At 27.1% G+C, this 20,829-nt stretch overlaps 1 protein-coding gene across 1 annotated transcript in view; it reads right to left on the bottom strand.

The window, feature by feature from the left end:
* Positions 1-5,587: 5,587 nt before the first annotated feature.
* The window catches only part of LOC114128395 (DNA polymerase alpha subunit B), a 17,391-nt gene continuing 2,149 nt past the window's right edge, over positions 5,588-20,829 (bottom strand). Inside the window, exons 2-10 of the mRNA XM_027992909.2 lie at positions 19,936-20,101; positions 19,641-19,719; positions 10,713-10,792; positions 8,551-8,800; positions 7,682-7,919; positions 7,327-7,558; positions 7,017-7,250; positions 6,181-6,358; positions 5,588-6,066 (exon numbers count right to left, since the gene is read on the bottom strand). Coding sequence (XP_027848710.1) covers positions 5,905-6,066; positions 6,181-6,358; positions 7,017-7,250; positions 7,327-7,558; positions 7,682-7,919; positions 8,551-8,800; positions 10,713-10,792; positions 19,641-19,719; positions 19,936-20,101 — 1,619 coding nt within the window. The 3' untranslated portion in view covers positions 5,588-5,904. The remainder of the gene's footprint in view (positions 6,067-6,180; positions 6,359-7,016; positions 7,251-7,326; positions 7,559-7,681; positions 7,920-8,550; positions 8,801-10,712; positions 10,793-19,640; positions 19,720-19,935; positions 20,102-20,829) is intronic.

Here is a 20,829-nt window from a genome sequence, read left to right as displayed (position 1 = left end):
TGGCAGGAATCGAGCGCTGTTTAATTACATTTAGAATAGTCCTGCGCTGACTTGAAGTTTTACAACATTTTTGGCCCCAAAATAACATTAATAACATTCACATACTTTACAGAGTACCTAATATATTGCATTATAGAAGTCAAAAGAAAAAATTTCCAGTAGTTTTCAAAAAAAAAAAAACAGGAAAAACAAAAAAAAAAGTGCAAGAAAAACGGGAATTTTTACGCAAAAATAGCTTTTAACAAAATCGATTTTTATAATATGGTTGTAACTAAAAAACGAATCACTGTAAATTGTAAATACTTGAAATTTTCTCCAAATATTCATATTAGTAATGTCTATATTATACAGGTAAATTTTCAAAATATTTTGGCTTTTTTGAGCTATTTATAGGCAACTAAAATTTTCGATTTTCTAAGTATTTTTTTTTTTTGAAGTGTTGACAAAAAAATTTTGGTTTTTTAAAAAACTTGAAAATTTAATACAACGTTTCTTAAAAGTTACTCTCATTGTAGTTAAAAAAATCAAAAATCCCTAGTCCCAATTTTTTTTATAAGCGTTTAAATGTAATAACGAAATATGTCAAAATTGCTTACATTCTCAAATAATGTCGTAGATAAAAATTCATAAAATGTTTTGTATTTATATAAATTTTTGTATTCTTACAAAATCGCGTAACGTTAACGATTTATGCTCAAACAATTTTTCATACTTGATTATTCAAAAAGTATTAGTCAAAATACTTGAAAATGTAATACAAAAGTCCTCATAAGTTAGTCTTATAGTAATTCAAAAATGATAAGAGTATATAGGCACAATTTTTTTTTTATTAGGATTTGGATTTAAAGTTCAAATATTGACAACAATTAGTCAAAATCATGAATATTTGCAAATTATTTTATAGATGTAATTCATAAAAATTTTTGTATTAGTTAGCTAAGAGTCGAAATTTTAATACAAAATTTTTCACAAGTTTGGCTTACAATAATTATGCATGTAAAATAATTTAAATTTTGGGGTATTCGGGTCATTAAAACATGAACCACCTTTTTCACTACCTACTGGAAAATATATTCTAGACTGAAAAATCATCTCCGTTCAGAAATGTTTTTCGTGTACCTCATGCCTCATTGGATTCAAATTTAATACAACCATTATAGACTATAGTAACCTACTAAAATACAGAATAAAGTTTTCACTTGTCTACTCTTTTTTTTTTTTGGTTTTCTATGCTCTGGTACGCTAAATTTTAATTTTCTAAAAATTGGCCCTCTAGTAACTTTGAATTTTCCATCCTTGGTATATACTATAAAATTATTCACTGTGAATAATAAATAATACATATTGGTGAAAAGTTTCAAGAATCTTAGAAATTTTTTTGTTTTTTTTACTATCTTAATACCTTACTAAAAAAGTTATTTTTCATTTAAATATTAAGCCCTGGTTTCCTACAACCAGGGCTTTAAGCTTTGTAAAAAAAAATTTTAATTTAAATACATATAAGATAAATACGTTTAATTTTTTGAAATTTTTAGGTAGTTACAAAAGTTATGAAGAAACTTGTAATAAATTGTCAAATCTTAGCCATTACAATTGAAAATCATATTCATTTTTAACAACAAAGTAATTGACCAATTTGACACAGATAAGAATTATTTATTCAAATAGTGTTTTAAAAGAATTTATTAAAATATAAAAGCCAAAAGGTTGTAGTCGACCAAATAACAAATTAAAACTAAATTAATAAATCGATATGTATAAATTTAACAATCCAAAAAAATTAAATAAACAAACACGATACACTCCAGCCCCTTAAAGCAACCACAGTTGAATATTTTCAAGATTTTTCTTTCTATTTTACTTACGTATGGTCAAACGACCCGTGTATTCTCTAGATGATATTGATAGTTTAGCTGGGTTTCGATCACGATTCAAAGCAAAAATGTGTTATGGTCTCCAAAACGCTTTGTGCACGGTCAATAAATAAACGTGTGAATTCGATTTTAGCCTGGCGAGGCTGACTAACTTCTGGAAAGATAGGCTACCTCATAAACATACACGTCTATTGTCTAGTTGCATCGAAAACGGTACCTACTTGAAACAAACTAGAGTAACGATATTGTACACGCACAGATAAGAATTATAGGTACAATTTAACTACCTAAAATCTAAATAATAAAATAGATAAACTCGAATTGATAAGAAGGCAGGAAGTTCTCTAATGTTTTTGTCTTTATAAGAGACTCTTAATAATTATTTTTATTGAAACGAGGGTACTCTAGATAGGTACAGTACTGTGTGTACGTCTATTTTACAAACTATTATTGAAATATTGAAAAATATGTTCAATATTTGATTAATAATATAATAATATATGTATTAAGTATAAATTTAATATCAATTCGGATAATTAATTTCAAAAGAAATATAAATTGAATTAAGAATACCCTTCTACTTGCACTAGCTATTATATTATATATTTTTATAATGCATTATGCCATTATTATATTATTATTGTAATGAATAAATAAATATTGTATTTATAATTGAAAACACCTATTCGTACCTATGGATAATTATTATGAGTCATTCGTTTATTATTCATATTGGATCGATTTATTGGTCTATGAAGTTTTCTGTTCAATTACCTAGAAGTCGACATTCAGAAATTATAACAATACTAACAATCAAAATATTCTGGAAAGATGGCAAATTTCGTCAAAATTAAACATTTTCTAAAAGTTGATACGTAAACTACTGCCAAAAAAATGTTAACATTATACAATCTGCCACAAAATCGATAAGATAATAAGATACATTATACAAACTGCGGAAATTTATTTTATATACCTACTATATATATGTAATATTATAATATAGGTACATAATACATACGACATACCATTATACCAATACTGTAATAACATATATCTGCAGTTTTTCGTTTAATTATAGGTGTACGTACCTATATGACGTGTTAGGATATGAATATTAAGCTATTATAAGTACGCATTTGATCGGTCGCTTACCAACTTCATGATCGATAACTTTTGTATGCCATCTTATAACATGTTGGTATTTTTTTTATTATTTTTTTTTTTGAATTGATCGTTGTCAATCAAAAAAAAAATTAAATCAACAAAATAATAATACAATACTAATTGTAAATAAGTACTAAGTAGTATTACCATATTTTGTGATAAACCTAGGTAATCCTTTACTTGTAAAGGAACCGACATAAAGTATATTACGTTAAAACTTAAAAATAAATTAGGATTATCCTTATCAATTTGTAGGCACCCAACATGACATAGGTAATTAATTAATTAAACGGTATATGTACATAATAAGTACCTATTATAATAAGTATATACTATGATGTAACTATATATTATGTGTTATCGTATCGGTATGCACATAGTACCTATACATATATAAATAAATTGTTGCAACTTGCAGTTTGTATAATGTATCTTATCGCCTATCGTTTCGTCACAGATTGTATTATGTTAAAATTATGTTTGCCGCAGCTTACAATGATTACATACAGCCATTTCGGAGTCCTTCAGAACTCTTCACAATAAGAAAAAAGTAAAAACATTGATTATTGAAATAATTTTACATTTGGTAAGTTACCTAGTTGTTGAAAAATGAGCTATTATATCGTTTTCAAAATTATCATTTATAAATGAAAACAGTATACGTTTTCCTGGATTTTGATGCATTGTCCAGATATTTTCTAGTATCTAACATAATTTTTCTGGCAACATTGGGTAGATTTTCAACTATAAATTCATCTCATTAACTAACATAATATGTAATTGTGTTTTAAAATAATTTATATCGATAAATATGTTAAATTGTTATAGTTTTGTTTATTACTTAAGCTATTATATGTCTATAAGCTCTATTGACTATAAATCATGTATTTGTATTATACTTGCTTCATTATGGTATAGATTTTTAATTTTATTTGTAATAAATAAACGTGGTTTTGATGCTGATCGATTTGGTTTTGATGAACTGAAATATTTAAGAAGGTTTCGAAAAATGAATATGGTATAGATATGAGTCTTAAAATTGAATATATTCATTTTGTGGTTTCATACACTAATCCTCTTGACATTTCAATTACAAAATGTGTCATTATATCATTTGATTTAAAATGAAATGTACAAACATAATTTTCTTTATCTTTTTGTGGAATCTTCTATTTCCAAATGTTGAACAGTTATAGGTTTTTTTTAATTTTCAAATTGTTTTAATGTAGATATTTAAATATTTTAGTTTAATTTTTAAATATATTTTTTAAATGTTTTATTTGTCTCAATTGTGTACAATGTTCAAGTATCTACTAACAAAATTATCAAATACTTGTATATTAGCTGTATAGTTTTGAGTGTTATGCTTATGACTTATACAACTTATAAATTATATCTAAGTTTGGATAACATACATTATAAATTATTCAAGTATAAATAGTGAACTAGATTTATTACAACAGAAATATTGTTATTTAACAAAAATAAAAATTATATCCAAATCATATTATAAGAGCATGAAAGTTAAATAAAATGTCAAAAGAATATTATACTATTTATAATACATAAAAATAAGTATATTATACATTTTTACAAAAAATATAAAGTTAATATTGATTAATAATTGGTATTATGTACTATATACCAGGGGCGGCCAAACAGTCGATTGCGGACAATTTCAAAGTCGATCATGTTAGAATTTATTTTAGGGCCACGCCTATAATAATTATAGTTATTCAATAATAAAAAAAATTGTCTATGAAAGTCGATCCTCAAAGGTGAAGTATATTTTAGTATTTAAAGTATATTTTAGTAGATTGTGACCAAAAGAAGTTTGGCCACCCCTGCTATATACCAAGTAATATAAATATACATTATATTATATTGTTAAAATTTAAATTATTATTATAATTAAATAACTTTAATATTCGATAACTGCGATAGGACATAACATTATACTTGTATAATGCATTTTTCACATTTATATTAGTCTAAATACTATCGTGTTGACATCAGATAATCCGATCATACATGTTCAGTCTAATTAGTATATTTTGTATTATTTCAATATTTCATGGTTTTATTTACTTTAACTGACTTTTTTTGAAACCGTACAAAATTTTACTGAGAGGCCCCTTCAACTATGAGGCTCGTGAAAAATTACACCTTCAATCATATAATAAAATTATAGTTTTGCCTCTGTAAGCATATTACATATGAGTTATAAAATGTTAACAAGTCACATTTGAACAATTTACAAGTCTGATATTAGAACTACAAAAAAAAGTTCTTATTGATTTAAAATTCATTATTTTTAGTTTTTCAAACTTGAATATATATATTTTTTTTTAATGTTTTTATATCAACAAATAAAAAATAAAAACAATGTTGCACAGTCCAAAATCTTCTCATTCTAGTGTCAAAATGTAGTTGTTTAACTTGGACTACAGCCTGAGTAGTCCTCCTTTCCTAAATAAAACAGCTTTTACTACATTTATAAGACGGAGACAAAAAATGCAGGTGAAGTGTCATCTTAAAGCCATTGATACAAAAAAGATGATTTTATTCTATGATTAAAAACATTACAATTTAACAATCTCAACTACTTTAAATATTAAAATAATTTAATTATTAAAAAATAGTCTTTTCTTCATTTTAGTTCATTGTTTTTTTCACATTTTTTATTTTAAATATTATTTTGAGCATTTAATTTGGATTACATAAAGCACTGCAGTAATTAATTCATATTTTAAAATGGGATCTTAACTATTAGCATATTTTATTATAATGGCTATTAATGAAAAATAGAAAATAGTTAATAAAAAAATAAAAGTAAAAATGAAATTAATAAACTGCCTATGTATTAAATATGAACAATTTCAGCTGAAATATTGGACTGAGTTGACCAACTGCCATCTTTTGAAGCAGCTATTTGAATTAGGCCATATGTTCCTGATACTGTTTGTTTTTGGGAGTTATGTTTGAGTAACTGTCCAACGTTGATAACCATACAACCCTCAACTACCTGAAATATGTAATTACTTAATTACAAATGTATAACTAATACACTATTACTTTTAAAATACAAGAATAAAAAAATTAAATTATTAGGTAATAGGTATTCTATATAAATTATTACTCTTATAAAAGTACGAAGTTGCGAAGATGTCAGTATAATGTGTGGAGTGTTTTTTTGCAGTGTACAGTGTTCTACCCATTGTAAATGGTCCACACAGACATTAGGGTTAGCAACATATGAAGGGTGTAAACATCGTTGCCATTTAATATGTTTGGCTAGCCTAGTAAACATGTCTTCTCTATAAAAAAAAATAAATCATTAGAACACAAGAGTTTAACTAGAATAAACTTGTCAGCGCTGGAACAAGAATTTTTAAATATTTCAACAGATCGCAAAAATTATAAAACATGATGTTATATTAGTCCTTTTAAAAATTTAGTTTAGTTTTACTTTACAAAATTAAAAATTAATTCTTCAGTTTAAAAAATATCGGATTGTTAATCCTTAAATATCAAGTTATAACATCAACTTTAGTTAAAATTAAAATATATTAAAATGTACAAGAATAATTAAAAATACTCAACTAAATGGATACCATAATAATAATTATTGGAGGCATATTGCTAATTTAGAAAATGAAGTTTAGATACATGAAAACAATATTTTATTTTTATTATATTTACTCTTTTTGATAATTTATAAAAATATTTCATAAGTTAAAATAATATTTTATTTATTTACCAGATATATTTTCCACATGGAATCAAGTCTGAAGGAAAAAAATAAACTAATTTTATATTTTTAACTGTTATTATTTTAAATATAAATTGTATTTTATGTTTTTCTAAATTAAAAATGCTTATTATACAAAAACAAAAAAAAACAAATGTTTACAACAGTTTATATATTCCAGCGGTGATTTATAAGGTTAATTCTTTAATGGTAATAAAACTGACTTAGTGTTATGAATTGCTGAACCGTGTATACCCATAAGAGAATCGCTTGCATTACCAGCAATTATTATGTCATTAACGGAAAACACACTTGGATCAGATAACATATACAAATTGTTAGGATACAAATTTAGCAAGGTCGACTCCTGATTTGGAGGCGTTGGGTAGAAAGAATAATTTTCGAAATCTTTCCATGAACTTAACATCAGCACTTTTGTGTTTTGACTTCCAGGATTGCTAGAATTGAATAAAAACACATAATAAATTAAATATTTATGTCACTATACCTACACAAATGTAACTAATAACATACTTAAATAAAGGTTTCAGAACAGAATCTAACACTTCGTCATAACATTGTTGAATGTCTTCTGATGTCCTTTTGTTCAGCTGTACCAAAAAATCTGCATCAAACATCGGGCCCAACAATATCAACAACTGTGCTTCCAAATCGACTGTTTTTTGTACTAAAGATTTCAATAACTTTCCATGTGGAGAAGACTCGGTAAAAAACGGTCCCGCGGCGACCATTAATTTCAAGTTGCCTGCACAAAATGTTTTCATATATTTTAAAACGGGTTTCAGCTATAAGTCTAATTAGTAATTATTAATTTAAAATACTATGGAAAATGCATTTTATTGCCAAGAAAATATAAATCTATAACAACCTTCTGTAAAGCTTGGTAATTTGCTTGACAGTGGCAACGAAGCATCAGTATAAAATCGTTTGGCTCTAAAAACTTTAGTATTAGGATTGGTACCGGTAACGACTAAAATCTGATTCGCAAACAATGATTCAAAAGGCTGTTCGACATCACTCAAATCGATTTTTAATAAACCATGCAAGGAATCGAGAAACAATTCATTTTTTATTAACCGCAAACTGCCAGAAATAGTTATGTCTGTCTGAAATATCAAATAATATATATTATCAATTATTGTTTATTATGATAGCATTCTGTATAAATTATCATTATTGTTGAATATAATTATTATATTAGCATATTACTACACTTCAGTAAACATTATAATTAGGATACACACATATTTTTTAAGTCAACTTATTATTATTAATTATTATGGTAGGTACTGCAAATAGGTATGGAATTAATATCATACATGGATTTCAATCAAAATTAATAGAAATTATAATTATAAAAAGTTTTATAGGTACTATTAAATAGTTTTCTTTACTATTTTAAAAGTATTTAATTTTTTTAATGACAATATATTTTTAATTTAATATTCCGAAAATATTTACAAGTTATATAAGTAACTTCAAAATTAGGTATAGGCCGTATAGGCATGCATCGAAATATTCAAAATACTCAAAAATATATTCTGATTAGAAATATAATATAAAAGTAAAAAGGGAAAAAATAATAGTAAAAAAGGGTAAAATTAAATATAGGTATATATATTTTTTTAAATTTGTTGTTGATAATTTTTCAAATTATATAAAATAATGAATGATAATTGTTAAAATAAACACACAGTATAGGTATACACAATAATATACGAAGTAATATATACTTACGTTGTTTCCACAGTACAATCCAGACAAAGATGTTACAAGTTTTAGGTCATTTTTCTGAACAATATCATTCACTAATTCCTGAACATGATCATTAAATTTTTGATAATTTACTTGACCAAATACATAGTTATCCCATAATTCTTGTTTCGTTAAGGACAATTTCTCCACGCAAACCGACGGATCATTTTTATTAATATTTTCCAGACCAAAACTGCACGTGACATCTCCAGTAGAAGAAAACTCATTTTCTCTAAATTATAATAATAGCAATATTAATGTTTCTACATTCATAGATCTATATTGACTATATTTGTTTATTGATTCAGTATCATTATCTACCGATTTTGAGTTTAAGTTAGAAATTAGGATTCGTCAAGGTTTTATCAATAAGTAATAACTAATAACTAATATGTATACTATAAAATACGACGTCTACAAAATAATATAGACAATATTATTATACCATATTGGTGAGGTAGAAAAGAAGTGTCTTATAATATTTATAGCTGTTTATATACTACCTAGAAGTTTTCTTTTAAAATTACCTACAGTATGTAATATGTTTATCAATCAAATACTCTTCGTGAAAATATAAGAACAGAGCAATAGAAATACGTAATTACGAGTATAACGACATATTTTATAATACCTAATCAACCACAATATTATGTGGGTACAGGTTAAGTATATAATAAAATGAGCACTTGTACTTTGTATACAAGTACATCGTTCTGTCGGCAGAGGACAGGTGTAACATGAATGATGTACAAGTCAGCTATAGATGAACATAATATATAAATTGTCATTTAGAGGTCAAACGCCAGGTGCATGTATGTTATATACTATTATATACAATAAATATTAGGTCATGCAAAGCAACTGTTAAGTGAAAAATTAAAAATCAAATTCAAGTAAAAAATATATTGAATCATGAAATTTGAATAAAATTTAAAATTTTCGCAAATAGAAATAACATTGAAATAATGATCTATCTAAACTAAATGATTTTTAAACATTCGTGATTATGACGGATTTTATCAAAAATTAAGCTTCAAACACTTAAAAAAATTATATCAATTATAAATTATTAATATTTCAGATTTATTATAGAAACAACTTATCTGAAATCGTATATACAATTCAGTTTCATGGCCAGCCTTAAAATTTTTATGAACATTAAAAAAAATTCAAAATAATTTTTTATATCTATAAACAATTTAAAATTAGTCTAAATATTTTTTAAATTTCATTCTGATAGAAAATGGTAATTTAAAAAATTGAATAACGTACGTTACTAGAAATATTACAAGTTTTAACGATTAACTATATTTAATTAACAAAATAGTTTGAGAAAAAATTATTATTTTACATATAAATATCCAATTTAGTAAAATTTTGAACTTAAATCGCTCATAAAAAATTGTACAAGAAATCTTGTATTAGATACCATCTAAACAAATATAATACCTAGTATTAGAATATATTTTATACAGAGCATCAAACATGTTCTTTTATTAAAAAATGAATTAAATTTTGATTTTCAGACTTTGTAAGTATACTTTAAGACCATGTCTTAAAATTCTTGAAACTTTATACACTACACTCAAGAAGTATCCTATGTTGATACAAATTTCTGTTTTTAGAATGAGAAACCTCTTTTTTACTATAAATTATAATCACACCCATATATATTATAATATGTGTTTGTATAATGTATAATTATATATATGCGCACATTTTATGACAAAAAATATTTAGTGTTACACTTAACATATAAATAAGTAGGTAATAGTTATAATCAACGTAACTAATTAACATAATAATAGTGATATAAATGTATACCTAGTTATAAAGCTTTAAGCACTCTTATGTGTGTAACCAACTTAAATTCTAAACTTGCAAATACGCATTTATTAAAATTACTGTTCGTAAGAAAAGAATTATACTACTTTTACTTACATTTAATACAAAATATATTGATACTTAGATAATGTATAACAGAAAAGGTTCGCCGTTTAACTATACTGGCTATGTAGTCAATACATCGAACCAACGTGGAAAATGTATTATTTAAATATTAAAATAACACATAAGAAAAAAACTTAAACGATCAATAATAATAAAAGATATAACTAAAATAAAATTATACTTGGTATACATACTCTTTTATATTATCTTCATCAATAATGTCAGACACTTTGAATTCGTTTTCGATTTGTATAATATTAGTTCCATAAGTATTCTGAAACGTAACAAGCATATTATTTATCAATTCAACATAAATTATGACTTTCAGAAAGTATAAATCATGCATCACTATTATTGTTATTTAAAAACACATACAAATATATCAAATATATGTAACGAATAAAAATTACAATATCATTCAATATCCATATTATTTAGAAAAGTATTCAATTTGGTAGGCAAATAAAGACATTTTACTATAGCGTGTCATAATACTGTAACTGATACACTCGTATATACACTTTTTAGGTGCTATAGATAAATCAGAGTCTGTCTCATATTTATCAAAATATAAATTGATTTAAAACGAATTATAATTTGTTTACAGTACATAAAAAAGCGTAGTTTATAAATTATCAAACAAAAAAAAAATTGGTTCATTTTTATAATCTCGATTTTGTAGAACTACGACATTAAAGTTATTATAAAAAAAATTAACACAGTGGTAAAAACTAAAAACAACGCATTTTTACACTGTACTTAATAATCAAACGCCCAAGCAGTCCAGATATACATATTACATATATTACAAAATTGAATAAGCTCAAATATATATATATATATATATGTTTATACTAAATACAATTTGTTTTTTAACTATGAAGACAATTTTAATCCTAAGATCGTACCTAGGTATTTTCATAAAACAGATCATTAAGATATCGCATTTTGTACTACGGTTTTATCGGAACTCATTTACCTATACGAGTGTGGTGTATCTACAGTGGGTTTTGAAGTATCAGTTTTTTGTGCTAAACTTTTTACGAGTATTCTTAATTTATTCACTACTATTAAAAGCTATAACATAAATTAATATCTAAAAAAATATAAATAAAAAAGCAATTAGATTATTTTTGATTATATGCACGCAATATAAATCTTGTTAAAAATGCTAAGTTCAAAATATTTATAAATAATTATAATATTAAAATTCTTGACTGTCTTATTATTTTAAAGGCATAAACTGTTTTTATACAAGAACATAATGCAATTAATACACACTCATCATTGAATGGTATTTATCATCTCCATGCATAATATTATTTGCAGCAGAGGGATAATAAGAGGAGGACACATCAAATTGTTTAATTAAATCAAATACAATTGATTTAACGAACAGCATCTTTTTTAATTATATCATAGGCGGTTGGATTGTGATAATTGGTTGAATTGATTCCATAAGAATAAATGTTAACTCTTAACGAACGTGGCGTGTATATCTCACAACTGTTAAAATTGTTAACGAATGAGTAACAAAAAATCATTATTATTTAAAATGTCTTGTTGCGTAGTATTTATAACATTTTAAATCATTGTATTTTCAATCTTTGTAAACACCAAATGAAGATGATGAAAAAATTGAACATTCTTTGAATTAGGTTAAAAACCTTCATAAGAAATTAAAAAAATATACATCGTTAACCTACCGTACTCGAGTCTCAAATCAATCATTATTATAGCCTAATATTTTATAATTAACATAGTAATGTTTTCAACTTTAATATACACTTAGGTATATAAAAAATCTTGATAAACAGGTACTTATCGTAGTTTTGGGTTAAAGAGACCATAATAAAATATTTTTGACACACATTTGCATATAGTTGATATTATTGCCAAAGTACTGTTCATTTTATTATTGATTTTTATTAATATTATATTATAAAATAAGAATAAACACAATTAGCTGTCTACTAAGTCATTAAATTTCTCACTTAAAACTTATACATTTTTATATTACATACATAAATAAATAAACATTAAAATATCAACATAAACACGTTGTAAACCAACAAAACGTACACAAGTCAAAATAAACTTATAATATATTCAAATATACCTCTAAACATTAAAATATAATCTACATTTGAATATCAATAGGTTAATTTTTAAATTTGATTTTTCCGTCGACAATTTAAATGACATTTTACCGAATAGTGAATATTAGTCAATAATCACTATATAATTGACTACGAGTTTTATTTAATTGTTTCGTTATTCATTATTATAGTCAGAAAAACTACAAAACAATAACGAATATACGATATTATTTCTTCTATATATAGGTACATCAAAACCCGTATAATATCCCATCATTAATACCTATTTTAGAACTTTTAGACGTAAGAAATGATGAGATGTCCTATTAGGTATACGAAATTATTAAGATCTTCTCTATAGTCCTCGCCAAAGTTTATTTAATTTGTATTACAATTTTGTATATGTATAGCTATTTAATCGAATAATTATTACTATTATATTACTGTAGTTTTCGATAATTTATTTTCCCTTTTTACCGATCAATTTTGTAATTTAGAGAATGTCGAATGAACTTAATAAAAATTTGTATTTTATATTATATTCATACTACACACGTTTATGGACTAGGTGTCACGTAATAGTTTCCATTTAACCAACAAATCGACTTCAATTTTTTTCAGTTATTTATACAAATTAGATTCTAACATAATATTAGGTACAATACAAGAGGTTTAAATAATAAATACACAAAACGTTTTTTTTTATCGTTTTGCTATATTTAAAACATAAAGTAGATATAAAACATAATATTTAATAAGAACAATAATTCAAGAAAAATATTAGATAGGGAACAAAATCATAACAATAAATTACAAAAATAATAATTTATAAATAAGTTTGGAAGTATTTCCCACAATCTACGTTATTTATTTTTATTTTAGACATGCAACTGAAAAACGACACCGTATAATAAGACATAACGTATTACGTAATAAATACATATATTAAATACAAAAATGTAGTTCCTAGAAATGTTCAAACACACAAAAAACATAGGTACACAAATAATTGGAACGAAATATCGAACTATAATATTAAAAATTATATATAACAACGTGGGTATACCCAATTATTTTACAGTAGAGTGAGCGCAGTCCCAACCGCAGAAAAATAAACTAGATGCACGTAAGTTGTCATGAAACAGGTAAGCAGTTGATGAGTGTAGATCTAGTCACAGCTTTGAATATTCAGTGTCGACTAGAAAAACACCCACGGACCGTCTAACCATTATACATTACGCATCGTTTACATCGAAGTCACACGCTGGGCGGCGACATGTATCAGTGAAAAACGAAAACCGTTTACGTCACCCATACACACACACATACACACATTTTATTGTCATTGTATACTTACACGCTAAAAAAAAAATTGGTTTTACAAAATACTAGGTTCTTGCGCCAAAACGACTTCCAACGCACCCGGCTTAACATACAGGTCAAGAATGGTGGGTAATATTATAACATACAAAAAGTAACAAAAAATAATGATCACGTAAGCAACAAGTACGACGATCGGAAGTAATAACGTTTCTGCACGTGTTAAAGTAGTAATAATACTATATTATTAAGAAAAAATAGTCACACGCGACGAAACTACGGACGACACGCACACGACAAGGGTATCTGTCGAAATGAATAACTTGTTTTTTTTTTTTTTTTTAATCGATAATAAAGGAGCCCAGTGCGAAAAGATTAAAAATAAAACGACGTCGTATAATTCGTATAATCTATTTAGGTTTCGCTCAAAATAATACGACGACGATATTATTATCAGTGGAACTGCGTGGAGAACGAGAGACGACCGGACGACACGCGACGGAAGAATAAAATTATTGTTAAATCGGAATTGGAAAAAAAAAAATAAATAATAAATCGTACGCGAAAAGAGAGCGGCGGCCGAGGGTCCTCGCTCGCCGTATAACGTGCGTGCGATACTGCGACGACGTGCGCGCGTCGCGTACTGCGGCGAACCAGTGCCGGACACGCCGGTGTGGAAAGAGTCATTACGTGTGTGCGTCGTACGAATTGAACTATAATAACAACAAACGGCGTTCTACTTTCCCTCCACAGACGACAATCATTATTGCTCGTATTATAATTACCGACTGGTGTGTGTGTGTGTGTGGCAGGCGGAGCGGCCAATTGACTGCGGCGGCGATTACGAAACGCAAAGGGGGAAATCATTATTACTCGTTCTATAAAGGGGGGAAACGTTTCGACGGCGGCGGCTCGGTCGTTTCGAAAAATTAACAAAACGATAAAAGTAAAAAAATTTTACGTTTTGCGGGTCGGTCTGTCCGCTTGGAAACCGAGTGCGATGCGGGAGAAAAGAGAAAATCGAACGTTTTTACCGTTAGCAGAGACGTGCGACGGCGATCCAGAAACGGCAGGCGTGTGGACGACGACGACGACGAGGCGGACTAGGTACCGACGGGAAAATGAACGGCAGAGGCGCAGACGCCAAACGGCCAACCGGCACGGACGACGACCGAGGGAACCGACATCCGACGCCGCCACTGGAAGGAGTAGTTACTCGCGCGCGCGCGCGCACACTCGGCCGAGCGGGATAGAACACAACCGACTCTCCGCGGCGTTTTGGCCTTGAACGATACGCGTAACAAACACACACGCGAACGTGCGCGCGCGCGCGCGCAAAGACGACGGCACACACGCGGTGTATATAGAAAGGTAGAGAAGAAAAAAAACCGACCGACCAATCGGGTGACGAGGAGGGGACCGCCGCGCAAATGCCGTCAGGTAGGATGTGGCGGCGGCGGCGGCAACCGGTGGATTCCAGTCGGCTTTCCAGCACAATAATAATAATAATAATAAAATACATTATTGTAAGCGCGCGCACACGCACGCAGAGTTCCCCGTTCCACACGTTATAAAACACCCAAGTCAAAATATCAAAGTACCACAGAGCGTATTATAATGTACTATAATATAATATTATACGACTGCCTATTTGGCTATAATTATCCGGTCGGACTCGGCGGCGCGACTGGCGGAAAGTCGGGCGTGTGAATCTCGAGTGCGCCGAGCTGTAGGTATACGCGGTAAAAGAAATTGCACAAACCGAAATCAATAAAAATTCGAAGATCACTCGAATAATCGTACGTGGGTACGTCCTAAAAGGCGTGTTGTTTACACGTAAATAACGTGTAAACAATCACGCGACGCGATAACCAAACAAAACGATGTATTTAAAAAAAAAAAGGTCGATTTTGTTTGATATTTTTGATCGTATGTATGAATTCGGTTATTTAAACAGCCAAAAGTAAATAAATATAGCGGTAGGTATTCAGGTAAAATATAGGTTTAGTAAGAGATGTGTTACTCTATGAATTATCAGCTATTCGTTTACATAAACTAATAATATTATTTTGGTTGTATAAATAAAATGAATTAAATTGTAACCACCGAATTCATTGGTAAGCGAAATTAACTATAATAGGTATACCAAAAAACAAACAATCGAACACGCACTCGTCGCACGTCCTGTACTATATTATACTATTATATTAATATTATTATGATTTCGTACAAAACTATAAAATTTGAAATCAAAGGTTAGGGGGGACGACACAATAGACACATAGTTGTGCCACCGCTGCCACTGAATTCTGACCGGGACGACGATCGCCCTGCGCACCGGAGCGTTTCTTTTCACGGCCCGTTATTTTATCGTCATCATCACCACCACCATCATCATCATCATCATCATCGTCGTCGTCGTCGTCGTTATTATTCCGACGCACGAACGAACACCGCGCGCACCGTTCACCGCGCTTTTGTGTTACGCCGCCGCCACACCACCGGTCCCAAACACCCGTCTTTTTTATTATATTATATTCGTATATTTCCGAACACGATTCAAAATCGAATACAACAAAAATAATATTATTATTTCGTGCCGGCGATGTGTTGTGTCGTACGAGGACGATACACGCGGCGAATACGCGCGCACGCACACCAACGCCGATATAATATAGACGATAAATTATTATTTAACCTTCGATCGATTTCGGTCTCTCAGATTTCACTCGACAAACCACCACGGCACCACAACATCTCGTTGGCGGTGGTCACGGCCCGCCGAGCCGGGTGACGTTTGTTTCTCGTACCGGTATTTTCTCGACACGCGTAGTCAAAAATAATACAACTGACATAATACCGTACGCACACACAATACGCGCATTTTATTTAGAGCACGACTTTCGTTGGAATTCCAAACGTTAAAAAAAAACACGTCACAATATCCGTCAATAACATATTTTGTTTGGGACTTTTTGTCTCGTTATTAGTTGAACGCGCCGTGCGCCGACGAATTACGTACAGACGGCATAATATTTAGGCTGCTATTACGTTTTTATAATCACGACGATACGACATCACGTCCGTTTATTGATTTAATAATATGATTTACTATACAATATATACCTAGGCAAAAATATGAAACGCGACATCGGTATTTAATTTTCTCACTCGCCGACCGTTTGAATAATATTTTACAATTGTATTTATACGCCTAACTTATAATATTGTAATAAAAACGGGGTACACCACCTAAATACACCACAACTCCGAGAAAGAACATGTTTTTATCTTTTTGAACACTGTTTTTAAAGAACTTAATTTAAGTATAATTTTTGAATTTTGTTTTCAAACAGTTGCCTAGGAAATAGATAAAGAAGTTATGACAAGTTCAATATTTTTTTTTTTTTTTAAATAAATTATATCTTTTAATTACAATAACCTATGATCGTTTTACTAATTTTTTTTGTTTTTAGTAGACCAAAATAATTGTTCTATAGTATGCATTCAATATCCTAACAATGGATTATAAACATACAAAAAGCCTTCATCATGATAAAGTCAAATTGTATTAAAATAATAAAATAGCATTTTTACTAATAATAGTAATAACATACATACATTTTGGGGAAAAATTTATAAACTAATGATAATTTAATCAGAAAATTGAATTTAAAAGATCTAAAACAAACCAAAAATAATTCATTTATATAGTTTTTTAAGTATGAGTGTATGACTACCTAATATTAAAAATCAATAGTAACAGTAATATTTGTCAGAAGAAATTAACCATGTAATTACTTTTATTTATATTATTATTTTTTAAATAGATATTAGGTATGTATAAATAGAAAGATGAGTGGAGTAGTAGGCCAACATTTTGCAGGGTATCTCCGTACCACTTCACAGCGCTCACCAACATTTTAAATATTTACATTCAAAGTATCAAGAATTATGCACAAAGTTAAATCCAAAACAAAAAAAACTTAGAATATCATAATTATTAAGTTTAATAGATAAAGGCAAATTAATAAAGTTTAATATTTACCTAATAAAAGTCAATAAACTTAATTTTTTTAATGTATACAGAGAATAAATTAGTAATTTACTTATTTAAATGTAATATTATCATTTTCCATCAACAGTATATCAGTGAATAACATGGATAAATTAAGCAGTATCAGTAGTAAATGACAATGCACTATGTAATATTATTATGAATCATGATAATCAAAGTAAACAATAAAAAAACATTCAAACATGAATTAATATATTATTTAGGTGCCTATTAGCAATATATTTTACTTCTAACCTATTAACATGAGCATTTAAGCAAAAATATGTAACATGAATTATAAAACAGTTGAATAATCTATAATATAGTATTTAAAGACGCGTTACTCATCAGTAAGAACATTGAAATGTAGTAGAAAGATTTTTTTAAGTATTAACTTTTTTTATAAGAATTTTTCTAATTGTTTCCTAATACTTTAAAAATATTTTTACAAATAAACATATCACTTTTATATGATATATTACTAGTGAAAACTTGATTTTTCATCAGTGATAAAAAAAATTCAATATTATCAATTTTGTGAAATGAGAACTTTTTACCCTGTAGATATATTAGGTATAATAATTAATAAATAAATTACAATATAAAAATTTTTTTATATTTTTATAAAATAATTTAAATTAAATTTTTTATAAATTTTACAAATGGACCAAGATTCACACAATAATAAAAAGTTATTACTTTTGTCATCGAATAACAAAAAAAAATCCCTGTATCCTCTACTATACTTTTGTATAGTTTAATGTTTTAAAATTAAATTCTACAATATTTCCAGACAATCATTTAAACATGAATTTAAAAATTGTCAGAGAAAAAAAGATACCATAATACATAATTATAAATTTAAGATAGGCACTAATACTTATGGGCAGATTAACATACCAGCAAAAGGTAGTCTTCATGTCCATGTGACCCACTTTAATAATATTATACGACAAAAAATTGTACTTAATTGTAAAATTATATTTTTTATCTATAATATTAGAAAACCTACTTTAAAATATACCAAACTAACTAAATACTATACATTCATACAATTGAATAATATTAAAGAATTTAAAAAATATAATGTTGTTGAAAAATATTAACAATCTACCCCTGTTATACGATCAATATATTATAAAATGTTATAAATATTTATTTTACACGTATCTTCATAATGGCATTTTTATTCAATACATAAAACAATAACTTAACTTTTGTATACTCATTAGATTATTAAGCTCTAAATATAAAAGTAACATGATAAATGCACAACAGTTTATGTGTTTTTTTAAACTCTCATCATTTCAATTAAATACATTATTTTATATACAATGAATAACACAAATATATCAATCATGTACTTCCATAATGTTTGTATAAAAATATATCAAATGTCACTATCAACATATTGTTTAAAATTATAGTGGTTCATTCCAAATAATGTCTCCAAGTCATTAATAATGTTCAAATTAATTTGCTTGTGATAGACTAAATAGTTATAATGCATGTCAAGAGGTCAATAAAAATAAAGAATATTGCAATTATTCTATGCTTTTATTGACCGAGTATAAAAAAAAAATTAAGTGTCCCATAGCCTGTACCATAGTCAATCAATAAAGTTTAATAATAAATAAATTACTTACTTTCAATGATGATGGACTACCAACTGATTGTGTAGGAGCTGCTGATTCATTTAAATTGGATTTGTTTTCAATCAATTTCCTGTAAATAATAAATATGTTATATTGTTGATATTTAATACTTACAACATGAGCAAAAAAATTTATGTTTTCAACACACGACAGTTTAGAAAAAACCATTAACCCAAACATACAAATTACATTTTTTTTTTTTTTTTTATTAGGTATTATAACTTGGTTTAGTATGATAATATTTTAAAAGATTTAAAACTATTATTATAGTATATTAAGAAATTACTTGTCATTTGCTTTTATTTTGTCATCGTCCTTGAAGGATTTAACTAATGTAGCAAGCCTTTCTTTGTTTAAATCATTTGAATCGATTTGAGATGATGCACAATATGCTATCCAAGATCCAACTAAATCTGATGCAGATATTTTATGTGTATGACATACAATGACACCTAAAAAATAATAAAAAGTATCTATTAGGTTTAAGAATTTGTTAAGATATGACTCACAGTAAACACTAAATTATATTTTAGTATACTATATTCAGTATAGATTACAATAATTTTATAATATTTTTATTACACTTACATAGATAGATAGGTACTTATGTTTATATATATATGTAATAATTAATGTATTCATTCTTTCTTTAATATCAATATTTTAAAGTTAATCAATATTATATACATAATATTTATTAATTTTTTAAGCTAAAATAACACATGTGGTATCGGGGTGAAGTAATCTTTTGTCATTAAAATAATATAGTAATATTTTATATATTGTGTTTATTATTATAAAAGAAATTATTAAAGATTTTATTCTATTTTACTCTATGTTGAAATTAATTAATTGTTACAAGTAAAATAATTAGTTTTTAATTTGTGTATAATATAAAAATTAAAAATTTTGTTGTTGTTATTTTTGTGAGGATTACAATAACTAGCATTACTCAAAGTAGTATGGAAATTTCATAATATAATAAATAGCATAATTAAAATTAACTGTAATAAAGATTAAGTAACTTCTATTCAAGAGAAATATTATTAAAACACTTATAAATTCAATTCAAGCTATTTTCTTTAAATAAGTCTTAAATTAAAAATTGATATCAGTATTCCAGGTTTAAAGATATGTAAGAAAATCTTATGTCTATTAATTATTTGTTATATTACAAAAA

This window comes from Aphis gossypii, chromosome X (genome assembly GCF_020184175.1).
Source record: "Aphis gossypii isolate Hap1 chromosome X, ASM2018417v2, whole genome shotgun sequence".
NCBI lineage: Eukaryota > Metazoa > Arthropoda > Insecta > Hemiptera > Aphididae > Aphis > Aphis gossypii.
The sequence above is the reverse complement of the archived record's forward strand: the minus strand, read 5'-3'. Positions and strand labels throughout refer to the sequence as shown.